The 16291-nt window shown below is 46.9% G+C and overlaps 1 protein-coding gene across 3 annotated transcripts in view; it reads right to left on the bottom strand.

The window, feature by feature from the left end:
• Positions 1-16291, bottom strand: part of LOC126528045 (calcium and integrin-binding protein 1-like) — a 48191-nt gene that overhangs the window by 12132 nt on the left and 19768 nt on the right. For all 3 annotated transcript variants that reach the window (XM_050175902.3, XM_050175900.3, XM_050175899.2), the window contains exons 2-4: positions 13145-13229; positions 12478-12512; positions 8616-8715 (exon numbers count right to left, since the gene is read on the bottom strand). In XM_050175902.3, the coding sequence (XP_050031859.1) occupies positions 8616-8715; positions 12478-12512; positions 13145-13195 (186 nt within the window). In that variant the 5' untranslated portion in view covers positions 13196-13229. The remainder of the gene's footprint in view (positions 1-8615; positions 8716-12477; positions 12513-13144; positions 13230-16291) is intronic.

The raw sequence follows: 16291 nt of genomic DNA, 5'->3' as shown, positions 1-16291 counted from the left end.
CCATCGTAGGCTAACTAAGACCCTTCAAGGGGCCGAGAGGGGTGTGCGTGCAATTACGCGGTCTTTTAACAATGACAAAAGTTAAAGCGCCGTCTGCCGTGCGACTTTGCCCCGCGTTTTGACTGCCTTGTTGTCACGGATTTCGCACAGCTCCGCGCGGTAAACGGCGAGGACAGTTGCTTCTTGCAGGGTGGACTAGCACTGATGCACGTGATGTCAATGCGCGCGACGTCGCGTGGGTAAACGCGAACGCTTAGAGTGCGGGATAATTGTTAAAGATGATTGCTAAGCGAGGCTCATAGATTGCTTGCGCTTAATAAGGAAAAAAAAAGAAAGTGGGAGAGGTGGGTGGGGCATTACAAATGCTTTTTAACTTGTACGGTAAGTAAGGGGCTGAAGTACGAGCTTTACCAACGCTCGGTAATTACGCCTTCCCGTCGTAACTGAGTCCGTAACAAGCCTTTTACACGAAACCGCTTCGTAATGACTCTCTTTAGAATGCTCTCCGAAGCGAAAAATTGGAAGTATGCGAAAACACCGCATTTACACGCGTAAAACCCGCGCCTTTCATCCGATACCTTGGCTGAGCGGCTCTAGATGGGGCCACCGTCTAATGTACATAAGCACACGCCACTTGTATCATCATCATCATCATCATCATCATCATCATCATCCATTCCAGCACTTTCACTCCCCTTCGCTCTTTCCCCGTGCAGAGTAGCAGACTAGAGCGCACTAGCTCAGGTCAACCTTTCCGTCTTTCCTATCACTAAAATCTATTTCTTCAGGTATTTTATTTTATTTTTATTACCCTCAGCGTTTTCACATTACAGAGGGGAGGGAGGTGGAAACACGCGATAGGAAGTGCAAAATCACTAGCACAAGCAGTAAAACCACAGCAATTAGGTTTACAACTAAAACAGGTGGAATAACAGAACGTGATTATAGAGAGAGGGGGGAGGAAGGAAAGCCAGGGAGGTTAACCTAACTTCGTCCAGTTTGGTACCCTACACGTGGAGAGGGGGAGCGGGAGCGAAACAGAGAGAGAGAGAGAGAGAGAGAAGGCGTGAGTCTTGATCGCACTTAACATGGCTAGCGGAGGTCAAAATTTGCTGATCTTTGATAGATACAGAGATTCTAACTAGGAAGAAATATCAATAAACAGTGCATATCCAGCACACGTCATAACTACAGCCACAGCAATGATATAAGAACAAGCTGGGACAAATACAAAAATATAAGTACAATAATTTATTGGCACTCAGAGACATACGAACATAGCACAGAAAGGCATTCAAATTTAATATGTACATAACACTGTTGGAAAGAATACCAAACAACCCATGCGGCTCAGTTAACGAAAAAAAAAGAAATACATTAGCAGTCAACCCCTTATTACTAAAGTGCTATAGCGCCAAACAGACGACACAAGAAGAAGAGACGCGGACGAGCGCTAGCTAGAATTACTAGCTAGAAAACCATTTATTCAATAACCTTCCTCGCTTTCGCTGTCCCTAAACTAATAAATGAGTAGACTAGAATCTAGAATGGCTCGCGCAAGGTCAAATCTCTACCCTCCCTTACCCGCTTTAAACTAAATTCTGAATTCCAAAGTAAGGGGTGTCAGCCGTCGACGTAAATTAAAAATTTTACCTGTCCAAACCACGATGGGCAGGTAAAAGGGTAGGCATACCGTAGCGGGGAACTCCGGATTAATTTTGACTCCTGGAGTTCCTTCACGCGAACCCAATGCACAGTACACGAGCGATTCTATTTTTCTTTCTATCTTCTTTATTGCATTTCGCAGCCCCCCCCCCCCCCCCCGTTCCCTCCCATCAGAATGAAAAAAAAAAAAAATTATGAGGTTTAACGTGCCAAAACCACTTTCTGATTATGAGGCACGCCATAGTGGAGGACTCCGGAAATTTTGACCACCTGGGGATCTCTAACGTGCACCTAAATCTAAGTACACGGGTGTTTTCGCATTTCGTCCCCATCGAAATGCGGCCGCCGTGGCCGGGATTCGATCCCGCGACCTCGTGCTCAGCAGCCCAACACCATAGCCACTGAGCAACCACGGCAGGTCCCATCAGAATGAGGCCACCGCGAAAGGGATCGAATTCGCAACCTCAGCCTTCTTAGCAGCCCAGCACCACATATCCACGCAAGCCACCACGGCGGGTCATAGACGCAAAGACGCGGGCCTTGCGCGAGTAAACACGGCACGGTTTACTCAACGCGCAACGCGAAACATTTCTCCGAGCACGTTTCTTCTTCTTTCTTTTTTTTTTTTTTTCTAGAACTGCATGCGGCTTTGCGTGCGTGTGTGAATCTTCTAAGGCTTCCGTGCAAGAACTTCAAACGCGCCGCTTTTTCCGAGGGCCGCGGTGCAACACCAAATAGCCGCTTTCTATCTCTCTTTTCAATTTTTTTTTTTTTTTCTAGCGCGCTCTTTTGATCTCACTGATAAATCAACACATTGTTCGCGAGAACTTCCGAGGGAGACAGAAAAAAGAAAAATAAGAAAGGTCATGCAGGTTAGAACTTCGCAACGGAACGCAACACTCGTGGGCAAACTACGTCGCACGGTTGAAACGGACCTGCCGTAAAATGCCGCTCCGCAGAACAGCCAATTTAGCAACGATCCCCGTGACAGGTCGACCTAAAAGCGACTCCATAAATCGGGCTCGTGCTTGCGCAATGTTCACAAGAAGCTCACGTTCGCAAATACTGCGCCGTGTTTCGTAAGCTTGCGCGAATTGCTGTACAGTTAACAACAAAAGTTTAAGGGACGTAGGTTTCGTGACCAATGGGCGTATCTGCCCCTCTAACGCGCTGCTATTTTAACGAATCGCTGTGTCGGTTCACGTAAGTGCTACTTGTTGCTACATCTAAGTGACAAACGTGGTAATTTTCATTTATCTGTACAGAGCTATTCTGTGCACCTTATGTTAGTGCTTAATCCCTCTTGCCGCATTGTAAATTGTTTAGGCAATCATGGGCCGCTACGCATGATGTCTGTATGCATTAAAAATTGTTTGCATTTTAGTCGTTCCATTGGTTGCGCCGTTCGCTTGTCATAGATTTATTTATCTTGATTGTGCTTCGGAGATGCAGGAGCCTGTCTGGCATCTCCAAAACATTGTATTTTGACTGGGTTCTCTGGCTCGTTTGGCATAATCAACATTTCTAAGCGTCTGTTTCATTTAGCTCACAGTGTTTCAGTGATGCTGAATTTTGTTTTTCTCTGTGTTCGACCACATGGCGCAGCTTAGCATATACTATTCCGATATACAGCAAATATATGGTCACTTCAGGAGAATTTTCGCCGTCCGCGTTGCTGTGAAGCTCCGAATATACTGATGCATATGTATGCCATATATTTATGCATGCCGTATATGGAAGGTACATCGCTTTATTATTCAACCGCCAAAGTTGCTCAAACCAGGTCCTACGATCTTGACTTAAATTATTTCTCAGAATGTTTAAAATGGCAGCTCCACAAATGTCATGAAACTTAACATTCACACTGCATCACTTTTATCTGAAATCTTCACAGACAATTCAAAATTAGAAGTGAAAAACAATATCAATACTCAAACCCGAAAGTGATATAATTTTATACTGGCGTGGCTCCTTACGAGCAGCGTAGTGGCACCTGTGCGATGCCATTACAGGCCTAGTACGCGGCGTGTTAAAGCTTTTAAGGGTGCCAGCAATTTTGGAGCGCCCGCGTGTAGAACATCGTCCAAAAAGTTCAAGTGCAGCACAAAACCTTGCTATCGCAGTCAGTGCTCCGCCGTTTTGGCCAAACTGCCAAAGGGGTAGCCTTTGTGAACTCTGTTTTTGCGTTTCTTGTCACGTCAGCGTCGCGAATTGCCGATTTCTGTTGTAACGGGCCTACACGAACCGCAGCGCGAGCCGCTGTGAAGGCGCTGCTGCGTTATTTAAAATACATCAGACCGTGTGGTAAGTCGTGACCGTGCACTGTGTGACGGAGAGTTTAATAGTGGGACATTGACACTGTATAACACTATGTAACGCCTTCGCAGACTGTGTGACGGCGCCCACAGAGACGGTTCTCTATTGCGTGTTCGTGTTTTTGTTTTATTTGGTATTCTTTTTCTCTCATCTGCCGCACCTTTTTCCCCCTCCCTGGTACAGGGTAGGCAACCGGAGAAATTCTCTTGTTAACCTCCCTGTCTTTCATTCGCCTTTCTTTCTCACTCACAGTTCATTTCATTCGCTCTGTGAAGCGCTATTAAACTCCTCTCCATTTTTTTTTTCAGTGGGAAACGCCTTGCTCAACATGTAGAGCGCGATCATAGACATGCCACGCATGACCGCCATGGTATGAAGAAGACTACATGAAAAATGGAATGATAACGACGACATGATTACAATGACGTCACGGCAACGACACGGTCACACTGGAATCGCTATACTACAAATTAACCACGACGGTACGACCATGACGGCAAGACGAATAGAACGACAATGACGGCACGATGACAATGACGTTACGGCAATGCCGTCGCTACACTCAAATCCTTACGACAAAATTACGATAATGGAACGCCCATGACGGCACGACGATGGCTGCATGACGACGAAGATGTTACAACGAAGGCACGACGACTATGAGACGGCGACGTTGGAGTAACAACGACGGCACGATGACCAGACTTGTACGTAATGAATTATCTGCAATCAATTACCTTAATCGATCACACTTCTGGTACTTATGTAACTGATCGATCACTTCATTTAATGGGTAACGTTCGCGGCAGTTCAACTGCTTCTTTTTTTTTCAGTACAACCGGTTGAATTATTGATAAGACAAGCTTTGACAGGCGATGTACCTTCGAGCACGTGAATCTGGCGGGAACTACAGTATAGAGTACCAGGGGTTGTGCCACGCAGCAACCTCGCGGATGCAGATTTCCAGACAGGCGAACCCCGCGCGCCCAATATTGTTCTTCATCGTAACCATCGAACGGACGTCGGCCGACTGTTTCAACCGGCGCCGCTACGGCGCGATAGCGGTGGCCACTTTGGACGTTTCTGCCAGGAAAGCAACTATGGATCATTTTTTTTTTTTCAGCATTTCATTGGCCATGACGGTAGTACCTTCTCCGAGAAAAAGCAACAGCACTGAAGTGCCGAGCTTTATACAGAACCCAAACGCGCGCAGGGATCTTGTAATGCTATCGCGTTCCACTCTTAAGGGCGAAGCTTAAGCGTCCAGCAAGTTAGGGGGGGGGGGGGGGGGGGGGGGGCTTTTTTTGCGATTGAAGAGCGACACATACCCAGTGACCGAAGTTCAGAAGGTTCACTGAAGAGCGGCTCATAAGCGGTGGCACGCACACTGTAGTAAAAGTTGACGTGAAACGGTTTAACCGATGAGCGCAACATACCAAGTGTCAGTTACTACCCTGTAACCCAAGTTGGTCCGGCGATTGGTTTCGAACTCGGTTACCTCAGCACAGCAGTCCTATGCTCTACCCGTTAGACCATGGGCTTCCCAGTAACCCAAATAATTTGGCGTCTTCCTGCTAAATTATTTCCCGCACTGGGCTATGGCATCATTACGCTGGATCACGTGCTTCGGCAATGTCCTGTGTCTTTCACAGACTGTGACAAGGAGAGAGACTGGTGGCGGCGAGTCCTTCACAGTGGAGTTCTTTACGATCAAGTACAGGCCGTCCAGAAGGCCCACGATACGGCGGTAAGGTTAAACCTTACTCTCCCGACGTGGGAGCCACCTGCGTCAGCCTAAGGGTTGATCTTCAGGACATTATTAAAGTTCATCATACCATACCATACTGAGTCCATGGTATAATGATTAGAGCATCGGGCTCCGGTGCTGAAGGAATCGGGTTCGAAACCAATCGTCGGGCCAACTTGGATCACGAGTATGTGACACTGTATGTACCGCTCATCAGTTTACGCCAACTTTAGAAGAACTTCACTCTGGCCTAGTTGGTGCTTACTGCATATCATATTGACCGCAATATGATCACGATCACGGGTTGCCGTGAATAAACCAGATGAAAGCTTACTGCCCGTGTTGTTTTTGTGTTCTCTTCCGCTGTCCCCGTCTTTATTTGCGGTCAATATATGATATGCGTTGCGCCAACTTGTGCTGTTACCATGTGCCACTGCGTATGTGCCACTCTTCAATAAACCTCGTTCATCCAAACTAGGATCACCGATTATGTGAAACTTGGTGAGTCCCATTTAAATGATCCTCACTTATGCACTCACTTTGGGTCACTGGGTATGTAAAGCTGGGTATATGCTGCTCTTCAATGAACCTCTCTAATAAAGTTTATTCTCTCTCTCTTCAACTTCAACTTTGCTCCCTGGATATATATGACACTCTCCAATAAACCTGTCTCACGCCAACTTAGGTCACTGAGTATGTATCACTGGGATATGTGCCACTCCTTAATGACAAAACAAATCTCTGTGGTGGTGGGCGGAGTCGAACACCCCCTCATATTGATTCAGACAATCTTGCCTCAATAGACATTCACAAACGCGCCACGCGGAGACTTCCCTGCGGCGTCGCTAGATTGCGCGACGTGTTCAGAGCGAACCGCGAGAGAGCCGCGTGGCTGCGTACACGCTTCACACATGACGCGCATCGCCGGTTGCAATACGGTGTCGACACATCGCTTCAATGTTGATCGCATTAACGTCGACATTCATCGTGCGATGGTCTGTGCCCGATTTTTTAGTTTTTTGTGCAAGGTGCTCATTCGTTGCGACAGCGGTTTCACCTTGCGCGCACATAGAGAGACAGAGAGAGAGTTTTGAGTGTCGTTGCTAGTCGCTGCTCATGACTTCACAAAAACAAAACAAGGTAAAATGACCAACGAAAATTTTGAAAGGGAGTTTTTACTAAATATCAACAACGTGTGAAGGGCTTTCATATCGTTCTACTTACTGTATTTGATCGACGTTTAACAAAATGAGAGAAGTAGCGTAAAAGTAATCGTTTACATTTTAGTAATTGTTCAGTTACATTCGTGGGCCAGCATTTGGTCACTGAAATCAATTGCGTTTTTGAATAAAGTAATCGTAATTGTAATACGACTTTGTTTCCCTGAAACAAGTACAAGTCTGGTGACGCCAACGTGATGCCGATGTCGGAATAATTGCGATGGTATGACGACGACGGCATGACGATGAGATGGAGCTGGAATGACGACCATATGATGACCAATGTGCAAGGGCAATGACGCAGTGCCGTCGACGGTATGACAGCAAAAGCATTACGAAAAATTTGGAGGACGCTTAAGCTTTGCCTTTAACAGTGGAACGCAATAGCTTTCAAAGATCCCCGACTGCTTCTTACGCTTGCCGGCAGCTGCAGCTTATGTAACCGTAACGTTTACCGGGAAACGCTGGCGGCGAATGCTATGCACGAAGGCGAGCTTTCTGGTAGAAAGGCGGCATCTTACGTGGGCCGCGGATGCGCGGAGGCTAGCGCCATCTGGATGGTGTCGTAAGGAACCGAGCGCACCGCTCTATGAATGGCAGAATAAACGCTGGAAAAAGAGGTTTGTGTTTGAGTTTACGCGCAACGGCGTTAAGCTTTCTCGTACATTCAAATTACAATCCGACGCTACCATGTCTGTAGGCTGTGTTAAGTCGCTCTGTATAATTTTTTCTAATGAATTTAGTTTGAGAAATTCAATTAAGTAAAGCCTCTGCCCTTCACGGAGGGCCTTCGTGGTTCGGTATGCGTGGTTCGGAATGACTTTTCGCTCACGAGACGGTCGGCGCCGGACGCCGACACCGGGTTTTCTGCGACACGGGCCCTTAACGCATTCGCCTCATTCGCATTCGCCACATTTTAACGCATTCGCGTTAAAATGTGAAAACGCGTCACACTACAATGAGAGTCGTGCAGCGAATTTCGGAAATGCCTCGCGTACCTTCTTTCTTCATCGCCAACTAAAGATGCGTGCGCTCACTTTTTAAAAGTAAATTTTAAGTTCTGGCTTGTATGAGTTTGTACCGCCTTTTTCAGGCGTGTGCCCGACCGAGGTCAAACGGTTAGAGTATCGAGTTTCTGTGCTGGAGACCGGGGTTTGAAATTGACCATCGGACGTTTTCATTTACTTCAAGTGGCAACTATAGTGACATTTAGCGTTCCAAGTTGGCCGCAGATGGCCAGAAGCATACATGCCGCAATGTGGGGAGAACAGACAAGGAAAACTTGCTTTTAAACACTGAACCACGATCATTTTTGTTCGGCACGCCAGTGAAATAAGGCACAGAAGGGAGCAAAATGACACTAAGAGACACACCGTTGCAGAAACAAATGGAAGTGCTAAATAGAGACTCACGGTTCGCAGAGGTGACGGCTGACATGTTTACACGTATCTAGTTTAACAGCTTTCAGCTTCCAAGTGCGTACACAATGGTTGTCTTTCTCTCCTTCCTTCTTATCTATCCCTCTTTCCCCTTCCCCACATGTAGCGTAGCCAACCAGGTGAAACCTTGGTTAACCTCTCTGCCTTTCTTTCTTTTCTCTCTCTCTCTCTTTACTTAACAAAACACGTATACGCACAACTAAATGAGAGGTGAGCGTGTTCGCTTACCCTGAATTCCGGCATCTGTTCGATGTACCTGACGGGAATTCTGGTGTGCTTGTCAGCACACACCTGCCCTTCAGCGATGGCCTTGAATCGTTTGAAGGCGCTGCATACACAAAAATGAGAGTAAGGAGCTAGGTGGAGCTATATACACGCTGGAATCCCCCCACTGTACATGTGCACGGCCGACATGTTTTTTATGAAGTTCTTGTGTTCGCACTGGCATGGAAGCATACACGTCGACAAAGCAAAGTAACTGAAATTAAACCGCCTTCTCGCCGTTCAGCCAAACCAATCATGAGAAGTGCATACGACCGTTTTGCTCGTCGTTCTGATACTTTCGAGTATCATTATTTCCGAAGTTCTGCGGAGGACTGGAATATCGGTTACCAAGCAATATTGCTAATTCTGAGTTCGTTGGCCCTTTTTCCTGACAAACTGGAGACGTTTTGTTTTATTTGCGTAAGGACCGGCGACACAGCATGATGTGTGCATTATTTCATGTACTTCCGTGAGTGCGCGCTCTTTTGTTTGTGATTTTTCGTTTTCTGTGACGAATGTGCGCCTCACATGTTGCTCTTTGCTGGAAGATATGTTCTGTGCATTCACTCTTTCACAAAACTATAACAGGTCCGCAGTATATTTAAGTGAATAAATGACTGAATGAAGGACTGAATGAATGAATAAATAAATAAACACTTGGGAAGGGTGTAGGGGTAGGGGCGGGGGATTGGGGGGGGGGGGGGGGGGGGGGGGGGTCATATGCGGCAGGCACCGCAGCTGCCCCGCTCAAAGCGGACGCCTGGGATATTCCCCGACGCAACGGAATCCATCAACACGGAGCTCCCAGAAGACAACTATCTCCCAAGGGCTTACCGAACCATTTGATGCTTATAGCGTCTTTAGTCGGGCATTCCATAGCACACAGACCATACCCCAGAGGTAGCGTAAGACAGCGCTTAAGGATTATATGTATGCCTGCACCGGTTAGTACGTAAATACGCGCACACAAACAGCGAGAAAACAGGACACAGCCAAGATGAAACTGCCAAGTTCAAGTTGTTTATGCAGCATTCGTTCGAGCGGCTGGCACACCTGTGTAGGATAGCTGGGCCTTTGATAGAATTACCGCAGGATGAATGGGCATGCATACTCCCTGAAAGAAAATTCGCGCAGTCACTTGACAGGGTGTTAACTAATGTTCGGATGTTCTCAACAGCTAGATGGCTACAGTAAGCTCGAAAGAGATACGGATCAGTACTGGACAAACAATGGAAGCCCGAGGGTGAAGTTAATGTTTCTAAAACAGGATTTGCCGTCTTCAGCGCAACGATTGCTTTCCTTGGCAGCGTTTCTATAAGTAGTTCTCTCTTAAACAAAGAATACAAGTTTACAAAACGTTTACAGGAAGATGGAGGCCTGAAGGGATCACCAGGGGTCAAATAAGAAATTTCGCTGGAGATAACGTTCCGACACAAAGCTACTTGTCTTCTTCAGGGCCCCGACGAAGACAGACACACCCTTGTAGAAACGTTATCCCCAGTGACGTTCCTCGTTCAATCACTGTTACTCTTTCTTTCTTTTTCGGGGGATCTGCCACAAGGAATATGCCTAGGGGTAACCCTGACACCTGCTGTCACCTGGAACATTGGGCCTTAGTTTGGTCTCCCTGAATATGTGGTGCTTAATATCCCGAGTACCATGGCTCAGCCACAGAAGGGAATATGTCCATCAGACGTATTCCACGATTGTCAGCTGCAGATCCCCAGGTCCAGTTGACAGCAGGTGTCAGGGTTACCCCTAGACCGAAACCTCTGAAGACAAACTCATCCACAAAATAGAGGTTGCGAGGAAGGAAACAGATACACGGAGGTATAAGCGTACACGCATGTCTCTTCGGACAATAGACTTCTAGACTTGGACAGTAACTCGGGGATCAGAAGGAAGCGATGCCTGAGGGCTGTTATAGGCATAAATGGTGAGTGAGCCCTTTGGTAGGCCAAGTTGTTGAACGGGCTACAGCCATGTCAACGAATTCAATGCAGTATATAACACCGAAGTACAACGATTTGTCCAATCTACGTATCTGCTGGCGGATTGGGAATGTCTCGGTAACTTTCTTCAGATCCTTCGATGCGCCGAGTGGGCCGGCATAGATGTTAGGCTTCGTATCGTTTGGTAACGCGCTGAAGCACTCGATGGCATCGTCCTGACTGGCGTTCATGAGGTGTCTTTTCCTCGCGCTGCTTAACCTCCTGCAGCAATTAAGCCCTAAGCCCAATAATTATTACGAACCTTAAGTGGGCGCTAAAGTCGACAACCAAAGAAGATCCTTGATTGTCAAGATCCTTGATCCTCGAGTAGGGGCCCCATAACGTAAAGCTATTCCAATATGTTTTTATTCGAACCTCCTGAGGTCAAATTTGCGTAACCGCCGACGCAAGCATCGGGCCGTCATCCGCAGGGTTGTCTGAACAGACCAATCAAACACTCTCCTCGTTCATAGGAGGTCACTTTTGTTTGTTTGAAAAACGAATAACATTGCCTAGACTGAGCAGCTTGTCTTATCTAATTGGCTGACAAGAGGCAAGGAGCACGCTCAAGTGGAGAGGGATTTCATGGGGCAGAGCCAATGCACTCAAAAACGATAACCGGATGAAGAGGGTGGTGCCGGCGTCTGCGATTGGTCCGCTTTCCCTTACTTAGCTTGAGGTGGCTGGTCGAAAATCGCGGCGGCATGCAACGGAAGGTTAGGAATGCCGCTAAAACGGATCCTCAGCAAAGAAGAGTTGGCAAGGCGAGGTCGTAAACGTGCCGAAAGTGCTCGAAAACGTTAAACGGCCACGCAAAAAGATTTATTGTACGCAAATAAACCCATGCTCTCCGGCAGGTGCAAGTAGCCAGTGCCTGAGCGATCGGCGGCAGCCATCTGTTATTCCTTTCGGAACGGGGCAACCTGCGGCTATTCAGAAGAAAATTCAGTTTTGTTCGGCATATTAATGCATCTTTAACGCGTACACGTCAATTTGACGCCGTGAGTTCTTGCGGTTTTGTGACGTCGCGTGACAGGCAGGTGAAGTGGGTGCAGCCCGAAATCTTTTTACCAATAGCCTAGGGCTAATGGCGAAAAGGCATCGAATCAGAAATAACTATTTTTCTTTTGTTCGGTCAAATCATGCATAATCAGCGTGTACACGTCATATCAGATGGGGAGCTATAGCGGTTTTTGTGACGTCGCGTGAAAGACAGGTGAAGTGAGGGTGGTCCAAAAAAGTTATGACCAATCGCGGAGGGCCGATTGTAGAAATGGAATAGAAAATTTGGAATAGTTTTACGTTACACTGCCCTAGGTTTACTGCTACCTTATGCCACCTTTGAAGTACTGCTGGATCACCCTGAAGAGAACAGTCGGAGACATCATTAGCTTCGGTGACATGACAACTACATTATTTAGCATGACGGCAGCTGATGTAATTATGAGGTAAGACGTGACATGGACAATAGCCACGCAAAGTGGGGGAACCAGTCAAGGCTGCTGCATGCTGTTAACTTGACTCCGATCTATTTTGTCCAAGCAGGGACGTCACAACGAAAAATTACAGCTATAGGCATACACAGTTCGGTCGCATCAAACCGTTTGGCCGAAGCTAAAACAAATGCCAACCTAATACTTTGTTTTCAGAGGGAAATGTTTGTTGCTGTTACCGCACGTGAGTTGTGACCATCGTATGAACATTGTGACTAGTATGTAGATAAGCACAACTGCATGACTTTCTCTTTGTCCCATGGTTGTTTCGCTTTTTTATGAAAAACTATACCATGCAATACGCGCCAAAACTTAAAATAAATAAAAATTATATAAACTTACTGCAGAATTTCCTTTTTCGTAAGGAACGTCAGCTCCTGCAAAGAAATTCAAGCGCTGAATCGTGGAAAACTTGCGGAAGCTGTAGATTAGTTCATGTAAAAGATAACATGCATTCAGGGTGCGTGATATGAAGGTGATATATAAGAAATGCTCATTGTATCCGACCCACAGCAGGCTGTGCATTTTCTTCTGTTTTACAGTCACGTTTAGTCAAGAGAAGGCGTGCCGCAAACGGTTCAAGCTATCTCGATCAATTAATCAGTCGAATTTTTAACTGTCAGAAGTATGGGTATAGAAACCAAAATATGCGAGTCGTGGCGTGGATCCTTGGTTAAACGTTTACTATTGAATGAAGATAGACATACTGGTGTCGTATTTCATAGCAGTTCGTATCATTTTTCTGTTATTTGTCTTTTTCTTCACTGGCCCGTGAACCCTGTTGCATCTGGGTGCCGTGGTATCGGCGACTCGGCGTGACGGCTCATGAATGAATCGGTACAAAATAGGGTCCCGGTTTGGTATAGAAAAGTAACACCTAACAGTACCTGCACTGGTACGGCAGCTATGTACAGAGAATTTCAAAAGAACGTGCAGATCGTAAACCCACACAGCTATACTGACAGCGTATTAATGCAATATCTACACAATATATGGCAGTCTAACGCACTCTGTAGTCCCGCAGCTCCTCAGCTGTCAGCTGACTCTGGCTGGATCCCATGGCTTGCCTTGTGAAGGTGCAGGCGCCCGGTCACCTGACAGTGTGGAAAGACCATCGGGACAGGTCAAGGCGTAGCACGTAATCCTCCAGACTGCTCAGTGGGCAATGTAACTGAAAACTGAAGGGCTGACACCGACGTATTTTTCAAGCTGCAGCGATTGCAAGAGCACACAGGTGTTTCCTGACACCGTACGCTGGAAACGACACAAGCTTCTCGCATGAACGTGCAAACGCTGTCGACAAACGCTTATACGGCTATAAAACGTATCTGCTTTCTAAACGATACCTACCGCAGTTAGTTTCTTCACATAAATCAAGTCCATATATCGTGGCGAAGAAAAAGAAACAAATAAAGAAAAGCAGAAAAGAACACTTTCTCTGTGCGAAAAGTACTTCTACCTTAGTCATGCCCGAACAAACAGATCAGCTTTCAAAGCTCTACAGGATTATATAATGGACACAGACGTGATCCATCCTATGTCAACAGTAACATAATCGTTTTTAATTTTCTCAAATTTCTGTGGCCTGCTCGGGCTTATGTTGTTCTTGGACTAGTACATCGGTCACGGCGATACTTCAGTATCATGTTAAAGATGTAGTCTTTTATTTAATAAATGTGACCGGTCCGCAGCTGTGCGGCAGGATTACTGGGCCTTCGTTTCCCGGAGACGTGAAATGAATTGCTACGACGCTAGAACAATGCACACCCTTAAACTCTGCATTCTTAAAATGGCACAGTATACATGCAGATGCACAGGGTGAATCCGTATTAAGGCGAAAGCGTTAAGTGGCTCAGACCCCCGATGGCCTTCAAGTAAGAACGCGTGCTCCGATTCAATGGTACCAAAACTATCATCGTCAGCAATGGCTCATACCCCCCTAAGCAAGCTGAAAATCCCTCTCGTAATGTAGAAGCTAAGAAGCGCTTAGCAAAGTGAAGCGAACAGTGCATACATTCATTGAAATCACTCATACAAGACACAGAACAGCGTGCACATTTCAATCTCCTGCTGAGAGGATGCAACGTGAAGTCGAAGAGAAACATCGTTGGCGCGAGTCTGACCCCGCTATACGAGCAGCGCGAAGCCGCAGCTGAGCGTCGAAAACGAGGCGATCAAGCCTAACTGCGAAAGCAGTAACGCGGCGATGCGAGACGGCGCATTACCAAGTGTGCAACAGGCCTTCGTCTTCACATGTTACAGGAGTGTAACATGTTGTCGAACTTTTTGATGTAATCAGTTTATATGTAGTTGTCACAAAAGACCGTTTGACGAATAGCTTCGACGAAGGTAAATACTGATGAGGGGTTAATAACGTGTGCATTGACTATCCTGCAACAGTTCGTAATAATTACGTGTATTGTTAAGAACGGCCAGCTGCAGTGCAAAGTATTGCCAACCAGTTGCGACTGTGGAAGCAACATCTCGGGAGCATCGCCGCCAACCTCTAGCCACGGCCTGGCGAAGTCGACTTTGTGTCAATATCAATACGCGCATCCTCCACTCTCCGTCGGTTCAGCTAGGATGCGTTGTGACGGAATGAGTTCGGCGGGCCAACTATTGTTCCAAAACTCCCCAACGCGGACCTGATCTGCTACGGGTGCGCGAGTTGCCGCGGGAACGCCGTTTTGCGCTCCTTCCCACGCACCGACCGGGACGCAGGACAACGTGCTACCCGGAACGGCTCCGAGTTCTACGGGGCCCCTCTGACGTCGGCTCCGGACCTTCGCACCTGTGTGCATGCGTGTGTGCGTGTGTGTGTGTAAACCGTGGCGCGGGGAGGCGGCTAGTTTGCGATGACGAAACGAACGTTCGCATCACCTTGTATTGGGTGAGGACCGAGTGTTTAAAAACCGCTGTTATGCGGCTGCTCAGGACACTCTCTCTCAAGCAGTCATGTTAGACTGATGTACTTTCTCAAACAGTCATGTTAAACTGATATAAATACTGTAAATAAACCCATATTCCTCGTTCTCGATGAGAAGCAGTCCTTCCCTTCATCAACGTCCTCAGCGTGGATAAGTTGGACGACGGCATGGGCCAGCTACCTTCGAATTCATGCCGGACTCCAATCTTCACAACGGATCACGAGCGAAGGGATTGAGCCCCCAATCATAACAGTATGCAATCGACGCGTACCATTGAACCAACATGTACTTAGGTTGCAACAAGAGAAGAAAAAGCGCTCAGGATATTGCCCAGGGCATTCTTGTTTTGAGCGTACACAATGCCGCACATATAGGTATGTAACCGATACAATGACAGACGAGGTTTTCCGCCCTATTTGGCTGTTCTTTAAGCTAGAAGGATGTCGTGCTGAGTGAGTCAGGTTTAATTGCAACCACTTGGTGCTTGTTCTCTTACGTGCGCCTAAATTTACGCACACGAAAACGTTCTCCACTTCCAAAGGCTGCCGACCATGCGGCTGTGAAGTGAACCCTCGACCTACTGTCCAGCGGTAGGACGTCATGTTTGTGTCACCGTAGCCAGCCTTGCCATCTGTAGCCTATATATACGGTCAGTGTAAAGCCGTGGCACGCCAAGTACTATACATATACGAATGTATGATAAATCAGAAAGAAAGGACGGTCCGGCAGTGATTTTGCAGCTCTCAAGATTTACAATGCAATAAGGTATGGCGGCGATCAGACATTCACAATTATGGTGCAAGGCTGCGGGTTCGATACGGGCAGCGGCCGCCGCACTTATGTGGGGCGTAGTGCAACAGTACTCGTGTGCTTAGATTTAGGTGCACGATAAAGAATCCAAGTGGTCAAAATTGACCCGAAGTCCACCCAGCACGGCGTGCCTCATAATCATACCACGGTTTTGGCATGTAAAGTAGTCCCAGAATTTAATTAAGTTTATTTGCGTTGCAAATCTAGCGAGCACGTACACCTGGTGCGGCAAGACGCACTAACTTTAGAAGCGCTCATCGCTCGCGTAATACGAAGACGTGGGATCGTTCCCCACCTGCGGGAAGTTGTTTCTTTATCCACTTTCATTTCCATTAATTGACTAGTTCTTTAATTCAATTAGTAAGTACAAGTATTCTCCATATGTTGTCTTTGGCGTCTTTGTTTGTTGGCTTCTTATA

Source organism: Dermacentor andersoni, chromosome 9 (assembly GCF_023375885.2).
Source record: "Dermacentor andersoni chromosome 9, qqDerAnde1_hic_scaffold, whole genome shotgun sequence".
Lineage (NCBI taxonomy): Eukaryota > Metazoa > Arthropoda > Arachnida > Ixodida > Ixodidae > Dermacentor > Dermacentor andersoni.
This window is presented reverse-complemented; position numbering and strand designations above follow the sequence as displayed.